This window comes from Pezoporus occidentalis, unplaced genomic scaffold (assembly GCF_034315485.1).
Source record: "Pezoporus occidentalis ecotype Australia unplaced genomic scaffold, CSIRO_AGI_Poc_V1 ctg3, whole genome shotgun sequence".
Taxonomy (NCBI): domain Eukaryota; kingdom Metazoa; phylum Chordata; class Aves; order Psittaciformes; family Psittacidae; genus Pezoporus; species Pezoporus occidentalis.
In genome coordinates this window covers 603,854-616,690 of record NW_026914940.1, presented here as the reverse complement: position 1 = coordinate 616,690, position 12,837 = coordinate 603,854, and the positions used below count along the sequence as shown (strand labels likewise).

The following is a 12,837-nucleotide window of genomic DNA, read 5'->3' as shown; positions in this document are numbered from 1 at the left end:
TAAGCCTTTCATGTCACAATTTACACTATTAAAGCTGGACGAAACATTCAACCTCATCCTGATGTTGCTGATTCGCTGCTTCACGTGCAATTATCCGGTCAATGGTAGCTTGCCCTCGGCTCCTTATTCCCTCTTTCATATGCTAAGGGTCCTTCCTTGTGCAATCTGGGCTTCAAAGCTTCTCTACCAAGTCTCCCATAAACCAGTAGATGGCAGGACGGACCCAAGGCTTGGCTTCCTTGTGCACCACAACACTCTCACAATGCAAGATGGGGTGTGTCTATTCCCATTCCAGGTTGATAGCCTCAGACAGCAGCTTTCCAGGTGTGAAATAACTCCTCCGGGATCAAGGAAGGAGGCATCTTCATCCCAAACAGCCAAGACCCACAGCATGGCAATGAAAGCACATCCCAGGCTATAGAAGCATACAGATTGAAGCAAGGGGCTTGTGACAGGGCCCTAAACCACCAAGCATCCAGATGTACACCACACCTGCCTTTCCCATAAACAGGAGACCACGGATAACTATATCTCATTCCTGCATGAAGGCACAGCCACCCGGACCAGAGCTACCAGGCTTCCCAAAGGCATGGTGGGACCACAGCCTCCTTCATGGCAAACAGGGATCCTGGGTGGCAAGTCATTTCAAACAACCCACAACTTGAGTACATTAACACCAAGCAAGGACATTCTTTGAATAACGATGTGGATCCTTTGAGTAATGATTAAGCAACTCTGCCTTATTTGTTCTGGCTGTTTGTGCAAGGAAGTCACATCAGGTTTGTGTTATCCAAAAGGAGAAAAACAGTTGGAAGAGCCTCGTTTCATTTTTAAGCCCTCCTTTTTGGCAAACAGCAAACCCAATGGACATGGATGGAAAGGGCTGGTGCTGCAGCGAGCTTTGAGCATGTACAGACAATAGACAACAAGAGCCCTTGTAACGCTGGCGTAGTGGTAGACAGCAGCAGCTGCCGTTGAAATACAGCCATTTCCAGGACAGAAGCACAGAAACCATATTCTCATTAGCTCCAAAATAGGCAGATACTTGACTTAAGGTCTTATTTCCCAATGAAAACTGTTCCAGGGTATTTTATGCCTGTTTGGAGCAAAGCTGCCTCCCTTCACAACCTCTCATCTTGTCAGGAAAGATGAAGATCTAAGTTCTCTGCTGAGATTTCCATCTCGAATTCTACAGACCAAGTAAACACATTCAAAGCACTTAAGGGCTGTCCCACCATGGTCCTCAAGTTCCAAAGCAGGCATTTCGTTTAATAAGCCACCAGTTTCAGTGCTCTATAAATGCTGGGGTCTTACTATTTATTTCCTTATTATTATTATTAACGTTTTTAATTACTACAGCTGCATTTTCAGGCCTTTTACTCCTGGGCTTTAAAGGTTCTCACATGTTTTCTGATGCTGGGCATTTGAGGGCAAAGAAACATCCTCTATAGTAGGACCAGAAATGTGATAGTTAGCAGAAATGATCATAGGATGCTTTGGATTCAATTGCTGAGTAACTTCTCTTGCATTTGACAAGCTGTCATAGCCTCCTGCTCTCTCAAATGTACATGTATCTGTCAAAGAGATCCTTGCCACATGTTTGAAGTATCTCCTCTTCCATCTACGAAGGGCACAGGAATATAGCACATGAGGAAGACAGAAAAAGAGTGAAGAGGGAAGAAAAACACAATCAACTATAGGCTTAGAAACACGTGTGAACTGACCTTCAGATCTGTCCCCTGGCAATAACGTGAATATAACTTGTTATTCATATAGGGCAAGTAGCTTGCTGAATGCTCCTCCCACCAACCCTTGCTCCCTTGTATAACCGAGCCCTTGGCATGAGCAAATTTCTAGTGCTGAGATAGGAAGGAGATGGCCATGAGGAGACAATCAGGTCTCTCATAACCCTGCTTGTTGCTTTAGCAGAGGGTTCTCCAGTGTGGCATCCTGAAGAGCCTCATAAAGGCATGAAAAAGCATCAGGACCCAGCTATGCTGAGGCATCAGGACATGGTTACACTGATGGCTTTTAAATTGCTCACAGCAGAGATGTTGCGAGTTCAAAACCAAGATACCTTTTACCAGGTGACTTAGAAGAGTTACAGCCTCATTACGAGCAAGGTAGAGTACTTCAGGTCTGCCTTAGTCTCACTACAGCATCTACTCACAGCTAATGGCAGGGAACAAAATAACCCTGCAAATGAGATTTGTAACCCTCTTGGGAGAAAGGCTCAGGCAGAGGAAAACTAGGGAATATTTACTGCATTTCTATTCATGTATTCCCTAGCTTTCCCTGTTCTCTAGGTGCATAGCAGAGGTTGGTGGCACACCTCAAGCCCTGTGGTCCCAGCAGGCAAGGGAGGATGTATTAACCAGAGGAAGGCACATCCAAGGAACCAAGGAGGCAAGCAATGCATTCTTACCGAGCTCATCACCTAATTGTGGGTCATGTCACGATGGGACCAGTCCCTCCTGCTGTAAAGGCTGTCATTAGTATGTGTCATTTTAATTAAAAGATGGGGAGAAGGAGGAGGAAAAAGCACGTAACCACTTTTGGTGCTAATATTTCCATACATCTGCACCCCATTTTCCAAAACAAGCTGTTTAACACTCACTTAAGCGGGGATAAAGGTGTAATTTATCAGCATGTGCAGCTTTTGTTGCTTGCTTGACAGAAAACAGAACCACATACAAGGAGGGCATGACTAAAGAGTGCCAATGTTACACCTCATTTTTGCTGTTAGATGAAGCAAAAAAGCCCAGAGCACCTCTGATCCATCCATGGAAGTGACAGCAAGCTTTCACCTGACAGTTTAAGGCTCAATTTTGGCTTGGTTTGTGTTAAGCAGGTCCACAGGTAGGCAAAGCAGGTAGGAAACCAGCAGAAGTGGCAGGACACACCTCCCATGGGATGGCTGAGAACTCTGAGGAGCAACGTTGCTGGAAGACCTGGGAAGATGCTGGGAGCTGAAGGACAGGAGTGGCAGGGTTGGTGGTGAAGTCACCTTCTGCAGTCCATGTTGCACCATCAGCCAGGGACTGCAGGTTGAACCCAAGGATCTTTGCCATTGACTTCGCTATGTTTTGCAGACCTGTTGCCCTGGATCATTTAGGTATCGATGTCATTGTCACCATCATGAGTCCTAAGTGGGGAAACTGAGGCACCAAGTCTTTGTATCACGCACACTGCTTGTTAGAGGCCCTGTTCTTCATAGACTTGCTCCTTTAGGAGTGACGGGGTTGATTCAGACCACGATAACTGGCATTTGCCACTGAATCGCACCTGGAAAAGGTGATTCCCAAGAGAGGTGAAGCAAGGTGTGGATCAGACGGACTTGCTGCTCAGAGGTGAACTGGAAGGAATGCTGAGATGAAGCCACTTGAGAAGGTAAGAAGCCCTTGTGCCGGGCATAACATTTGGGTTTTCCATAAGGGCTTTTCTAATCTCTGTGTCCGGAGCAAGGAAACACACACAGCACACGTCCCAGCTCAGGTAACAACAGGAGCATGTTTATTCAGGTCTGGTACTTACAGAACTTGGAAGGACAAAAGGACATGTCATTTTCCAGAAAAGTCAGCCCAGGATCAGAAGAAACAAGAGGATTTTATAAAAAAGAGACTGCAGCTGCAAGGGGCCGGGAATGTGTCTCCCTTTGGGTCATGCATTCCTAATCCCCGGGCCATCCATGCGCTGGAGCACGCCGGTGCCAGGCACCTCCATAGAGGTGAGAGGCAGGAAGGTCTGAACGCTTTGACCGGGTGGTGTCTGGGGTTCAGTCGGTCCTCAGCGAGTCCCAGCTTTGATTTAGCCAACCTTAGAAACGAGGGTGAGGGGGAGTATTAGGTATAAAAGCAGAAACCCTTCCAAAACGATCCACCTTTGCCAAGGAGGTGTGAGAGTGCAGTGGAGTATGTCCACAGAAGGAAGAGAACAGCTTGGCCAAACCGCCCAGGTCTCCAATGCTGGAAGAGCATAAAGTCTGGGAAACAATCACCTTGGAAGCCTGTTGAGAAATAGAGGATCTCCTTGCAGACAGCAACAGAGAAGATATTGGCTAATGAGACCTGCGACAGCCTATGGAAGACGGCTCTTCCTTGGCCAGCCCCATCACTCGCGAGCCCTGAGGATATAGATGAAGCTAACGAGGACCCCCAAGGCCAGGACAGTGTAGCTGGCTTTCACGCCGCTGGAACCACTGATGTTGCAGAGGAAGGAGTCGCAGCAGTACACGGAGGCAGCCGCTATGCCGAGGTTAATCCCGGCACTGGGGCAAATGGGAGAGCATCCTTTCGAGATGGACTGGCCAGACTTGCCGCCTGTATTTAGGGTGAGGTAAGAGGAGGAGAAAGAAAAACAGAAGGAGATTTGGGTTTAGAATGTTTCACCTACTCTGCAAAGGAAGTAACAGCACGGAAATAGCCAAAGCATCACAGGAGCACGGAGAGGATGAAGTGCTTCTAAGCATCAGGCTATGACAGTAACCTCAGCCAGCTCAACACCCGTGATAACCTCCCTTACAGACACTAGAAACCCATGCAGCACCCCAGGGACAGCCCTTGCAGGCCATCAGCCAGAGTTTGGCCACAACAGCTCCAGTGAAGAATCTCAAGTATCTCAAGCTTCACCCTGGGATTCCTCAAGCGAGACACAGGGTGTAAAGCACCAGGGAGGCAGAGTAAAGTCCCTGTTTCAGTCGTTGGCTGCGAGAGGCACAGCCTACAATTAGCAGCAAGAAATAGGAAACCATTAGCACTGCGCTAAGAAGACAGGTTTATAAAAGCTCCCTGCCTCCATTTGTACACGCACAAGCCACCCACATCAAGGGCTGTGCGACTCAGACGTGCAGCATCCCTCCCTCTTGCAAGCTGGGCTCTGAGCTCTGCCATGGTGCTTCCTTAGGAGCAGCATTCAGGAAGCACAGACCCCACCAGATCTTTCCTGTCTCTTAGGGAAAGGAGACCTGCAAACCTCCCTTCCTGGCAACCCCACCTCACCCACAGGCAGCGAAGAAGCAAAGGTGGGATTGAGGGATGAACTAAACCCCAACGCAGGGCAAAAAGCAGGAAGGGCAACCCCGGAGCTTCCTCCAGAGGAAGCCAGCAGCATCCTCCACGCTTTCACTTATTCATCAGCAAACTCCCTGCCCCCATTCCGGAATTCCCTTTGGATTCCCTGCATCGGTGCAGGCGTGTGGACTTTAACATGACTCCGTCTGGCAGCACGTCCCTCCTAAATCCCTTGGGCTGGTCCGACACTCAATCTGACCACAGAACTTTTCCCCTTTTCCCACCCAAAGGAAGGAAAACCTCCCCACAGCTCACAAGGAGACCCGAGAGAGCAGCCAAGAGGGGCAGAAGATGCCGGTCCCGTCAGCACTCACCGATTCCTACTCCGACGTATGTTGTCACACAGTGGTTTTCATTCTCCCCGCACTTGACAGGCTTCAGGCAGGCCCAGTTGGAGGATGCATCCGAGCAGGAAAAGCAGATGAGTGTGTGGGCTGCAAGAGAAAAGCACACAGCAGTCAGGGGATGAAGGCAGGAGCTCTTGACATGGTGGTCCCTATCTCTGACACATGACACACGGCCACAGCCACACTTGCTATTTCGGCTGTATCAATCTACCTTAGGTTTTCCCTCCCCCCAAAAAAATGGCCAAGTGAAGGGTTCAAGCATAAGCAAGGGGTGATGGGTTTAAAGTTAAACAGGGGAAGTTCAGGTTGGAGATAAGGAAGAAAATCTTTACTGTGAGGGTGTTGAGGCACTGGCACAGGGTGCCCAAGGAAGTGGTAAATGCTCCATCCCTGGCAGTGTTCAAGGCCAGGTTGGATGGGGCTTGGAGCAACCTGCTTTAGTGGAAGGTGTCCCTGCCCATGGCAGGGGTTGGAACTGGATGATCTTAAGGTCCTTCCAACCCAAACCATTCTATGATCCTATTACAATGGATGCATTGAGCTCTTGCAGGATCAACTGTCAGCTAAAGCCTCAGTACAACCACAGGTAAACCTTTATGGCACGCTCCCGTTTGCACCACACATGGGTTCAAGGTACAGCTACCAACCTGAAGCTAAACAGCAGAGGCAAGTTCAGGCTTGTAACCTAGAGCCTGAGATCTGGGTTTATGCAGCTCAACTGCCACGGGCATTGATGGGAAATGCTGCAGGCATGACCACAGGTCTGAGCTTCCCATGACTTTCTTTTGGCAGCAGGGTACAAAGCTCAGGCTATGCCTGAGTTAGTGCACGTGGTGGAAACAAGTATCTAGAGCAAGGCAGCACTGCAGCGTGACCTTCAAGGACCTGCCCTGTCCTGCTCCCCAGGGAGTTATAACACTATGAAGGCAGCATAAGCAGCCAAGCTTTTAAGTTGGAGTAGAGGGATAGCAAAGAAACCCATTCCTTCCTCCATGGAACTGGCTTATCCTATGCCAGCAGGACGGACTAAACCAGCTTCTTCCCATCCCTCAGATCTACCCAAGGAAGAGAAAAGATTGGAACATCCCATTCAGAGGTGGGAAATGGTTGCAGAAGGAGCCTGGACCTGTGACTCAGCAGGGACATGTGCACTCTGCAGTGGCCGGATGCTCTTGTCTGCATTTTACATACAAGAACATCACAGCCATGCTGCAGTTGTTGACCTACATATGAAGACAGATCAGGTTTGTTTTGAGCACTCAGACAAGCCCTCCCATGAGGCACTGCCTTTCTCTGCTGTGTTAACAGGATGCAAAACGGAATGGGGGCTCATTCAAGATGGGAAGTGCAAGGCAGCATCATTCCTGCTCTTCCTATCTCTTCTAGCCCCACCACAAACAGATTATCCTAAGCCCTGGGAGAGCTCACTGAGGCTCAGCAGTCCCTGTCATGGAGTATTTGGAAGAATGGATATACTGGTCAGCATGACCAATGGGACTGAATGACCTCTTGAGGTTCTCCTGATTACCATTCCTATTGGGAAAATAAAGCTTTTTATTGGGAAAAAAATATCAATATTTTTTGGAGGAATGACTTTTGGGCAGCCATGGCCAAGGCAGGGAAAGAAGACTAAAACATAATCTTAAGGAAACAGATTAAAACAGGTTAATGGGAGATCCTGAACATCACATCAGGACAGGCAAACAACTCTGCTTTGGAGACAAGGCCAACAGCACACTCCCTGAGCAAGAATTTCCTGGGCTGTCCCATACATATTCCAATGATTATCAGTGTGCCAATGACCCTTGCAACAAAACCGGAGCATGCCAATGCAGCAGCCACAACCCACACGCAGCACCAGGATTACAGGGCCACCCGTTGAGTCAAAAGCCCCAGGAGAGATGCATCAAAATGAACCTTGCCTCTGGATCTATGGCAGGAGAAGGAGGACAGAGCCAAGCATTAAGTCTACAGCCTGTCATTGTCCCTGGGTGTCACCGTCCATGGGCTGTCGTTGTCCATGGGTTATCCAAAACTCAGTTTGGAACCTCAGAGCGAAGGCCAGCTCCCTGCTGCTCCATTGTCCCCAGCACGTTTCTGCTCTCCAGTCTCTGGAGTGACCTATCCCAAACCCTTCGCCTTGCAACCATCCTGAGGGCAAACTGAGGAGGCAAATTGACTCATCCCATTGCACAGGAATGAAGTGGATTACAGGCTTCCTGTGGGCATTATGGCAGGACATATGTTCCTATATGCGTTTGCTCACTACGCTGAATGCACGCATCGAGGGGTGCAGGGCTGTTCATTGAGGCTTAGACATTCCAGATACAAACACATCAGAAATACTTGTACATGCACACAAAGGCACCTTTAGGCATGAAATTTGCTGCCACGTGACTCAATCTACGCTCCTACCACAGCATCTCCTACCTATCCCCATGTTTTCCTTTGTCACCCTGCACATTACCCCTTAATATAGACAATATCTTTCCAGGAGAAGCAAGTCCTTCAACATCGTTAAAGAGGGAATAACTCAGAACCGGTGCCACGTTCTGCCCCAGCAAAGCACACCACTGGATAACCCACCGCAGAGTTAAAGAGAGCAAACAGGCTGAGTGCTTTGGACAAAAGGCACAAGAGGGGTGGGCAGGATTGTGCCCCAGCCGGAGACAGAGCAAAGAGCTGGAGTTCAAGGCTATAAGGAGGAAAAGAAAAGGGGGGAAATAAAGGCCCAAGACTGAACAATGCGAAAGGGAAGCCTCATATCCACCAAGTGCACAAGAATCCATGTGTTTATTCCTTTGCTGCTCGGCTCCTCGGAGGAACAAAGAGCTCCCAAAGCAGAGCGGATCAGTTGGGGGAATTCCTCAGATAAGAGTTTGGATCCATTCTCGCATAGAGCAAGGAGAAAAGGGAAAGAAAAGCCTTTAAAAGCCCGCTCTGAAGCTGAGCAGCAGTGAAAAACGCTGTTGCTTCGGCAGCTCTTACATTCAGACCCTGCGTCGAGAGCTCTTTCCTTTTCCATAGCTCTTAGAAAAAATCCTTATGTATATGCAAGATCTTTAGGAGACTTGGAGCAGGAGGTAAAGCTCATCTAAAATAGCTTTGGATGTGCTGGAAGCGTTTTGAGGTTATAGCTACCTGGAACCAACTCTCTTGCCTGGCTAAGAACTTACTTTCAAGCTGAAAGGGGTTTTTGGAAGGGGGGGAAATGAAACCTTTTAACAGCCTTGGCCTGGACAGCCCATTCTCCCTGCTGGAACTGAGCACACGCCAGCTGGCCTCAAACCCAGACCCAACGCTTGGATTGCCAGTTGCTTCCCGGATCCCAAAGGGAACGGGGCATGGGAAGGGCAGCAAACAAGTAGTTTCTTCTCACCGGTATCCTCAGGAGACAAGGGGAAGCCCGTGTTAGAGCAGGGCCCAAAACTCTCCCGTTTGCTCTTTGTCTGGCTTCTCCAAACATCGACATATGGAAACAATATGGGGGTTTAGACCGCCCCATGGAGTTTGGATAGTCAGAAATGGAGTCGATGGGAAGGCGGGGATTGCAGACCCTGCAACTCGGATAACTTGCGGTTTAACACCCAGCAACAGGAAGCACGTTCTCCCCAGCGTGGTTGGCAGCCCCAGGATGCTGCTCCAAGGGGCATGGTCCCTTGGGGGTCATCGCCCCACATGTTGGCCACCACTGCCTGCCCCGAAGAATGATGGGGGGGGGGGGGGGGGGCAGCAGAGCCAGAATCGCGACCGGCTCTGGCCAGACTTTGCTCCATCAGCCATTGCCGGGGCTGGGCTCCATCTCCCCTCCACCCTCCTTCCCCTTGGCTCCATCTCTGCCCGTTCCGGCGCCGTTATATCCCGGCTCGCTGCACCGAAAAGGGGGAGCGGAGCCGGCCCTGGTCTTTGTTCGAGCTGCAACTGGGAAAAGCTCCAAAATACCTCCATGCACAGCTGGAGATGCGCACTTACACAGGCACAGGAGCCCTGAAGTTCCTGCTTCAGGAGGGACCCTGCTGCGAGGCAGGTCTTGGAAAGACACCCCCGAACCCCGCGCTAAACCCCAGCACGGCTCAGCTCTATCCCCCGCAGCTCCTTTACAACCCTCAACTTCCAGCACCCACCCTACAAGACGCAGCACACAAACACAGCCCCATCTGCTCCCAGATCCAGGGTTGGGGAAGGACTGGGGCACCTCAGGAAGAACTGATGATTGTGGGTAGGTAGCGTGAGCATCCCTCTCCCCCTTACCTCTCTCCACGCACAGCACCGCAGCCAGCACAGCGAGCAGAAGCGCCTTCATGGTGCGGCGGTGGGGCCAGCGAGATGCGCAAGGCAGCGAGCGGCGCGCAGGGCTCGCAGCAGAGGGCGGGGAAACGACAGAGGCCCCGCCCCGCGGGCCGACCCGCGGCCCGCGCCACCTCCCCCCCGCCTTTCCCGGCCATTCCTGGTTTCGTTTACCCGCTCCGGAGAACCGCGGCTGGAGGACAGCCACCGCCTGGCTCCGGGTCGCCCGAGGCGGCTCGGCTTGGCAGCGCCTAGGCCTTCAAAAGGGGGGGTTAGAGCCTCGATGGAGCAGAACCAGCTCTCGTCTCACCCCGAAGACTTTTTCCATCCCCATTTTATGGAATAATAGAAAAAAAAAGTAGGTTGGAAAATTATCTTTAAGCTCATCCAGTCCAACCATTCCCTGCCAAGGCCACTGCTAACCCATGGCACTGAGGCCTCGTCTCCACGCTGTGTGAACACTTGCAGGGACGGTGACTGCAGCCCTGCCCTGGCCAGCCTGTTCCAATGCCTGAGCACCCTCTGGGGAAGGAATTGTTCCTCAGCTCCATCTAAACCTGCCCTGGTGCAGCTTGAGGCCGGTTCCTCTTGTCCCATCCCTTGTTCCTTGGGAGCAGAGCCCAGCCCCTCCTGGCTCCATCCTCCTCTCAGGCACTTGTAGGGAGCGATCAGGTCCCCCCTGAGCCTTCTCTTCTCCAGACTGACCCCCCCCAGGTCCCTCAGCCCTTCCCCATCACACTTGTGCTCTTTCAGGTCCTCTGTTTCCCTGAGGGAAGTGACAGGGGTAGGAGGGCTCCCTGCATGCTGGACCCCAATCATGCACAGCCCTTTTCAAGTGCATCCCTAATTCGCTTCACCTGCAAGGACCTGCTGCATTCATGCCTCTTCTCCTCCTCTGTGCATTTTCATTCACAGATCCCTCGAGCACTACCCCATCATACATTAACAACCACCCTGAATGCACACATCCTGCATGTACAAACCCATGTGTGCAGGACTCCCTTTATGCATGGATCTCCTACATGCAAGCCCCCTGCATGCATAACATCCCCTCTTCATGTGTAACCCCTCTGCATGCACAGCCCCATCTAAGACCTAAGCACACAGAGAACCAACTTCCCTAGCTGTTTACCAGAGCCTAAATGGGATTATACATACAGGATTGGGAAAGATACAAGGGCTGTGGTGCATGGGACAGCCTGGGCTGCTTGGTAGGATGAGTTTCAGAGTGTAATACACCAGGAAGCTTTGTTGGAGGGGCCCAGGTTCAGTAGGTCCCATAGAAATAGCTGAAGTCCTCTAGGAAATGAGCTGCAGGGCATTGCGGGAGGGACCTTGGCTGTCAAGGAAGCCTGGGAGTAGAGGAAACGGCTGGTGAGCCAGCAAGACACGAGCAGGTTTGACGAACTGCATGCCACAGATGGGTTTACTTCTGCATAATCAGCATTCCCTGGCAAATGCATCTGTCAGAAGAAATCCCAGCTCCTGACTTGTCAGAGTGCATTCAGAGTCCTCTACGTGGAAAACAAATCAGTGCCTGCACCCCTCCACTTCCGTTTGTTCTTCTATGGCTCAGTGTTGTTTGCCATTGCCAGGTATTCCCAGCAGGAACTGACTGTGAATGTTTCTGTGGTCTAAGATCACTGGAACAAGCTGCTGGGCCCATTTCATTCTCTGGTTTACAAATCAAACACCAAGAAACTGGGAAGTTTCAGCTTTGTGGCGCACTCATAGGACCCCGCTTTCAGACCAAGGTTGTGCCCATAACAGTCAGTCTGGCTTTTTGTAGCCTATATATGAGCAATGACACAGGATTTATCTCAGGTTTGAGGTGCAGCGCCTGAGATTTAACATCTGGGTATGAGGAAAGCATAGAATGATCGAGACATGGAATGGTTTGGGTTGGAAAGGACCTTAAGATCATTCAGTTCCAACCCCCTGCCATGGGCAGGGGTGCCTCACAGTAGAGTAGGTTGGTCCAAGTCCCATCCAGCCCGGCCTTGAACACAGGGATGGAGCATTCACCACTTCTTTGGGCACCCTGTTCCAGCATCTCAACACGTTCACAGTAAAGAACTTCCTTATCTCCAACCTGAACTTCCTCTGTTTCAGTTTGAACCCATCACCCGTTCCTTCAGCTCTCCTGCTCCTCCAATGTCCTGTACACTCCCCTCCTCCCCATGAGATGCAAACAAGGGCCTTGAACTTTCTGGTTTTCTCCCCAGCACAATTTAACCTTATCAGCTCCACTGTTTCCTGGAGAGGACCTGTGTGCTGCTAGCAAGGAAAAGAGAGGACCTAAGATTGTCACAGGCGACACAGCTGGCCACGGGATCAGGAGTCATCCCGATACTGCTGAAATGGCTGGGTGGGGACAGCATTAATTACAGGATGCTGCAAGAAGAATGGGTGGGCAGAGCAACTGGACTATGGTAGAAGATGCTCCAGGTAAAGGAAGCCCTTTGAAAGCTTGCTGGTCTAAGCATGCATCTCCCACCTCCTTACCAAGGCTATGGTACAAAGCTCAACCCCCTGCCTCTGATGTCTTTCTGTTCTATTCTAGACCATCACACAGCAAATCACTGCACTGAATGCTCCAGCCTTTCTTCTTGCACTTTGCTGGAGGGCTTCATTGAGCCATTGGCTTCATAGTGTGAATGCAAAGCAAAAAAAGGTCTCTTCACAAGAAAGGGGAGGCAGCAGGGGTAGAGTCCAGCAATAGGAATGTGGGCTGTGCTGGGGAGAGGTGGACACAGGCACATAAACATGCTTAAGGGAAAAAGGGATAAGGAAACAGCTGGATCATAAAGCAGATTGGTGCTAGAGTGAATCATGCAAGGTTTTCTTGCATGATGAGGTGAAATGGCTTGTTCTAAAATCAGGAGATGAAGAATATGGCAGCTCCATTCGTGGATCAAGTAAGAAGGGTAGCAGAGGGGTACAGCAATTAAAATTAGGCTTACTAGGCCTGCAAAGCTTCAGTGCTGAGTTTGAGCTTGAAACATGGGCCCACTAAAGGCTTGGTCAGCTTCGAAGGAGGTGACTCTGCCCCTCTACTCTGCTCTGGTGAGACCCTACTTGCAGCACTGGGTGCAGTTCTGGTATCCTCAACATCAGAAGGACATGGAGCTGTT

The 12,837-nt window shown here is 50.6% G+C and overlaps 1 protein-coding gene across 1 annotated transcript; it reads right to left on the bottom strand.

The window, feature by feature from the left end:
• Positions 1-3,491: 3,491 nt before the first annotated feature.
• On the bottom strand, positions 3,492-9,826 carry LOC134167852 (lymphocyte antigen 6E). The gene is made up of 3 exons (XM_062626965.1): positions 9,668-9,826; positions 5,384-5,503; positions 3,492-4,319 (listed from the first exon to the last, which is right to left on the bottom strand). The coding sequence occupies exons 1-3, from the start codon at positions 9,717-9,719 to the stop codon at positions 4,111-4,113; spliced, it is 381 nt and encodes a 126-aa protein (XP_062482949.1). The 5' UTR covers positions 9,720-9,826; the 3' UTR covers positions 3,492-4,110.
• Between the last annotated feature and the right edge of the window lie 3,011 nt (positions 9,827-12,837).